Below are 6,246 nucleotides of genomic sequence, written 5' to 3'. Positions count from 1 at the left end.
ACTGTCAAACGATCAACAACGGCCTTCCAGTGTTGGAGTCGGTTGGGCGCATTATGTCCAATTCGCAAAATGTCCAATTGTCCAATTCGCAATTGGTCCAGTTTGCAATTGGTCCAGTTCGCATTTGGTCCAGTTCGCATTTGGTCCAGTTCGCATTTAGTCCAGTTCGCAATTTGTTACATACAAACCTAGTTTACATATACTTTGCGGTGTAGGCAGAGTCAACAGTCTCTAAAAGACTAATAGGCCACGTTCAGCAGTTTGGCTTAATTATAGAATTGAGATTCAAATAGCGACAGGTTGCTAGCCCATCGCCCTAAAAAAGAATCCCAAGTTTGTAAGCCTATCCCTTAGTCGCCTTTTACGACATCCATGGGAAAGAAATGGAGTGGTCCTATTCTTTTTTGTATTGGTGCCGGGAACCACACGGCATAGCAATTTTCTAAGCTGTAGTAAACATGTAGATGGACAAGATTCTAAAGCTAGTTACATAAGAATCTTTACACTGGGTATGAATCTGCCTTTCTAGGAATGATCAAACGGTATGATTCCAATGAAAGTATTGAGGGCATTTGGGCGCGGTAGTAAGCGGATTCCAAGGGTTGACACAAAAAAATAAGTCTACAATTTTTGTAAAAAAAAGTATGCTGTCATTGTAACATATACATACATATAGTCACCTTGCGGGGTAGACAGAGCCAACAGTCTTGTAAAGAACAAAAGACCACGTTCAGCTTGATGGAATTGGGATTGAGATCAAATAGTGACAGGTTGCTAGCCCACCGCCTACAAAAGGAATTCCAAGTTTATAGGCATATCCCTTAATCGCCTTTAACGACATCCATAAGAATGAATAGAACAGAATAGATTTATTTTCAAAATTGGATACAAGGTATCACTTACTGACGTCACATAACTTAAATCTAATTATTACTACTACCGCTTCCAAAGCGCATGTGTAGAAGAAGCGGCGGAACAAACTACACTGCAGCATTTTCATCGGACGTCAATTTACAAATATAGATCTCTTAAAAACTAAATCGTGGACGAATGCACATCGTCTACATTAAAAAACATGAATGAATGTAGAACTGATTATGTCAATACGAATATTTCGTCAAATTGAGTACTCAGTTTTTTTTTCTATAGGTGCCGGGAACCACACGGCACCAATGAAATAAATAAGTTAATATATAAATAAATAAGTAAGTAATAAATAAGTTAAAATAAAAATAAATAATCTTTCACCAGGTGTAATATCTATCACCAGTCGACAGCCCTATGTCGCATATGGTCTATTACTAGAGGTGTGTAATCGAAAGTATGTTTGTTTGTTGCCTAACTGACCACAAACTTACGCTTGATTGGTTTACAATTTTAACTCGATTATATTTATTTACTTTTCAAAATTTTATCGATAGAAAAACGAATAGAAATGTTTTTTTTCTATCGATATAGCACTTTATCTCTTTCGTATGTCGTAAAAGGCGATCAAGGGATAGGCTTATAAACTTGGGATTCTTCTTTTAGGCGACGGGCTAGCAACCTGTCACTTTATATGAATCTCAATTCAATAATTCCAAACAGCTGAACGTGACCTATCAGTATTTTCAAGACTGTTGTCTCTGTCTACCCCGCAAGGGATATAGACGTGATTATATGTATGTATGTATCAGTAAGTCTACAATCAGTATCTGAAGTCATATATTGTGAAGTCACTGACCCGCTGACCCTGTGACCATAGGCGTAGGTCACGGCGCTTCTCGTGACAAGTGCAATGTTAACTCTGTCATAACTATTTCGAGAAAGCTTACAGCTTTTTGTTATAAAGTCCTTCTGTTTTTCACTAAGCGTAGAAAGCGAGTAAGGTCTTCTAATGAACTTGGTGCGCAAATCCATTTTTTGTATGTATGTTTACTTTTATGTTTTTTTTTATATGTACGAGTATGTTTTAATTTACTTTCCAACCATTGGTCTGATTATAATGAAATACATACATACATATAATCACGACCCACGCGGGGTAGACAGAGCCAGTCTTAAAAAGACTCAATTCTATCATTGAGCTAAACAGCTGAATGTGGCCTATTAAGCTGTTTGGCTTAGTAACAGTTTGAGATTTAATAGTGGCAGGTTGCTAGCCTATCGCCTATAAGAAGAATCCCAAGTTTATCAAACTTTCCTTTAGTCGCATTTTACGACATCCATCGGAATGATATGGAGTGGTCCTATTCTTATTTTTATTGGTGCCAGGAACCACATGGCACTACTACATTATACCAGTAGATAAATCCGTAGGTATATTGCTTGAGTCGTCTTTTACGATATCTCTGGGGCAAATATGGAGTGGTCCTATTGCAAAGTACAGGACACCACACGGCACTCATTATAATTTACAAAGTTGAAAGCACAAATGTATTACTGAGATTACTTTATTATGTAGTACTAACTTTGCCCGCGACTTTGTCATCGCGGCATCATTGAAGCCCTCAAAGGTGACATAATTTTCCCCGTTTTGTTCACATATAACATTATTTGTTTCTATTATAGGTAGTTGATGTTATATAGCCTTAAGCCTTCCTCGATAAATGGTCTATTCATCGCAAAATGAATTTTTCAACTCGAACTAGTAGTTCCTGAGATTAGCGCGTTCAAACAAACTCTTCAGCTTTATAATATTACTACAGATGTAATGTAATCATTACTAAAACAATAACTTTTATTTTGACCTACTTATAAGACAATTGTGAATTGTTGAAAAGAATTGAATTTAACATAATTTGAACAAAGGTTCATGTAGGTGTTAGACTAGACTGTTAGCTCTGTCTACCCCGCAAGGGTGATAGACGTGACCATATGTATGTATGTATATGTTCATGTAGGCACTTATAATTTTTTTCTTTTTAAAGAACTTATTGGTTTTAAGAACCGGTTGGTGACTGTTTAAGTATAATAATCCTGTCAGATTTGTTCTTGTCAAATTGTTTACTGAGTAAATTGACTAGTCTTTATACGAGTTCCAAGTTACTAAGAAAAATTCTATATTAAAACAATGGAATAATTCAAGAATTAATTTCCGATAGTTTTAGTCAGATGTTGGATATTAGAGTTATTAAGACTTTAGCACTCATTCATACATACATACATATAATTACGTCTTTATCCCTTGCGGGGTAGACAGAGCCAACAGTCTCGAAAATACTGATAGGCCACATTCAGCTGTTTGGATTACTGATAGAATTGAGATTCATATAAAGTGACAGGTTGCTAGCCCGTCGCCTAAAAGAAGAATCTCAAGTTTATAAGGGTAACCCTTAGTCGCCTTTTACGACATCTATGGGAAAGAGATGGAGTGGTCCTACTCTTTCTTCTATTGGTGCCGGGAACCACACGGCACTCACTATGGTATAATACTTATCCTTATAATACTAAAGATATACTTATAAATATAAACAGAAATAAAAAATATGGACAATAATAAGCTTGCTAACGAAATATAAACGGCAAATAGACTATTTTTATATTTTTCAACACCTTGACACCGATCTAAGTGGTGATAATAGCTGAGATAAGAACTTTATTATTATTTGTTACTTGTTCAAAAATCCCACATAATTAACTAGGTAGGTACTTACATTGGATATCCATGGTATACAAACTTAAAAACACGCCTCTATCCCGCAGGGATATACAGAGCCTACATATTTCCACTTGCTAAATCCCTGCACAAATACATACATGATCACGTCTTTATCCCTTGCGGGCTAGACAGAGTCAACAGTCTTGTAAAGACTGATAGGCCACGTTCATCTGTATGGGTTAATGATGAGCTTGGTATTCAAATACTGACAGGTTGCTAGCCCATCGCCTAAAAGAAGAATCCCAAGTTTGTAAGCCTATCCCTTAGTCGCCTTTTACGATATCCATGGGAAAGAGAAGTAGTTCTTTTCTTTTTTTATATTTGTGCCGGGAACCACACGGCACAGACGATAACATATAGCCAACAGTCTCGAAAAGACTGAAAGGCCACGTTCAGCTGTATGGCTTAATGATGGACTTGAGATTCAAATAGTGACAGGTTGCTAGCCTATAAGAAGAATCCCATCGCCTATAAGAATCCCAACTTTATTAGCTTTTCCCCTAGTGGCCCTTTACTTATTCTGAAGTGTCGGAAATGATTATAGTTATTAAAATTATGTGATTATGCTTCAATGGTCGTCATTTATTGATTGGAAAAAGTTTAATGATACCAATTCAATATGGCTTTAATCTTTATTTATAGCTATAATTGTTCTGAAGAACAGTCTAAGCAATTGACGGAAAAGAAATTAAACATCTCTATCACATTAAAAATAACTGAAACTTCTAAACTTAAAAAAATATTTACACCATTAACAATAAAACTAACCTCCCAAAAAGGCTCTAAGTAATTACACATATCATTCGCCTTTTACCCAAATAAAAAAAAAAATAGTTAACCCGTCTTCGTCCTCGCCTCGCCGGATGGTCCAAAGTAAAAGTGGATGGCAGAATCCCCGGTATAAAAGCGGACGCTAGTGAGTCTCAGGCATCACACAACCTTCGACCAGCGTCCAGTTAACACACAAAAATGGCCAAGTGGAGCATTGTAAGTTACGAAGATCGGAGTGCAGTGATAGTGTTACAAATATGGCGATAAAGTGACGTGCCGCAAAGTGTTCAGATTTTCTCAAAACAGTGAACGCGTTCTAATTTCAATTTTTTAAACGAACAAATTGATTTTGAAATTTAGAATAGATTGATAATTTTTCTTAATTCAATGTTGGAACAATTAATTTTAAAAACTCGCAAAATTAAATCAGACGTCGTTCTAAATGTTTAAATTAAAATTATCTTAAAAAATGCAGATTCTAAAATTCGAATTAATTTAGAACGTGCATAAATATAATTACGTAATCTCTTTTAAAATTTTGACAGTCAAGATCTACACGCTCTGTTTGGAATTGCCGCGTTTATGAAACTAATTAGTGTATTTGTTCACCAGGTCGCATTAGCGCTCATCGGGTGCGCCGTGGCCGAGCCGCCTGTAGGGTACAGCTACTCAGCCCCAGCATCCCTAGTCCTTGTTGGGGGTCACAGCAGTGGAGGTTACAGCGGCGGACTCAGCAGTGGCGGCCACTACAGCTCAGTGCCAGTTGGCCACCAAACCTCGGAGGGATACCACGTCGACCCCGTCCTCTTAAGCAAAATCAAGCATATTATCCTTAAGGACGAAATCCAAAACCAAGCTTACCAATCAGCCTCTTCTGGACACGGTCACGGAATCTCCTCCCATTATGGTGCTCCCGCGCCGGTTTACGGTGTACCTCACGACAGGATCGTCGGCATTGAACTGGACCACATCCAGCAAGGAATCCAGGTAGCTCAGTACCACCAAGCTGAGGAAGGTTATGCTGGTGGATACGCTGGTGGCTACTCCTCCGGTGGCTACTCCAGCGGTGGTTACTCCAGCGGTGGTCACGGATCCAGCGGCCACGGCTCTGTGTCGTACTCCGCCCCCTCAATCTCCTACACCACCATCGGAGTTCCCTCAGGATCTTACGGCGTCCCGTCCCCCTCATCATCTTACGGAGCCCCTCATCATTAAGTCATAGTGAGATAAGTTACGAAATGTGATCACACTTAGGCTAATATGTATTATATTAATTTAAGTTTCTGTAAATAAACCTCCTTTAGTAATGACTTTGTTATTTTGTTTTTTACGTGATTGATTCCTGTAGGAAGTTTGGGGAATAATAAGACTTTACGAGCTAATGTGTGGTACAAGAAAGATACAAATCTATTTCATAATAACAGTGAGTGATCTGATGCATGTTATCACAAACTTGGATCTATATTACACAATTCAGTTTCTAATAGTATGGATTTGAAATTGGAACTACTACACTTCAAGTCTACTTTCACATAAAACATAATGATTGTTGATACGTTATGTAAATGAAGATTTAGAGTTTGCAAATAAAATGACGGGTCATTTATTATCGTTGTTGGATGATTATGTAGAATATATGAAGTAGGTATATAAAATTTGAGTAAATATTCGTGTTTCATCGTGTAATTATTAATTAATAGGTACCTTTTTTATTACTTAAATGTTAGCCATATTGAAGATGATAGATATAAAATAATGTGATATTAAATGCACTATTATCGTACTATTTTATACCTAGTTGCAAAAATTGGTTCACGAGGGAAAGGCAGTTTTAA

At 37.2% G+C, this 6,246-nt stretch overlaps 1 protein-coding gene across 1 annotated transcript; it reads left to right on the top strand.

Annotated features, from left to right (window-relative positions):
* Window positions 1-4,557: 4,557 nt before the first annotated feature.
* On the top strand, window positions 4,558-5,721 carry LOC106138403 (prisilkin-39). The gene is made up of 2 exons (XM_013339545.2): window positions 4,558-4,627; window positions 5,024-5,721. Exons 1-2 carry the CDS (start codon window positions 4,610-4,612, stop codon window positions 5,624-5,626), a joined length of 621 nt encoding a protein of 206 aa, XP_013194999.1. The 5' UTR covers window positions 4,558-4,609; the 3' UTR covers window positions 5,627-5,721.
* The last annotated feature ends 525 nt before the right edge of the window (window positions 5,722-6,246 follow it).

The sequence above is a fragment of the Amyelois transitella genome, chromosome 5 (genome assembly GCF_032362555.1).
Source record: "Amyelois transitella isolate CPQ chromosome 5, ilAmyTran1.1, whole genome shotgun sequence".
In the NCBI taxonomy this organism is placed as follows: Eukaryota; Metazoa; Arthropoda; class Insecta; order Lepidoptera; family Pyralidae; genus Amyelois; species Amyelois transitella.
Note: the sequence above shows the minus strand (reverse complement) of the source record. Positions and strands in the feature narration are given on the sequence as shown.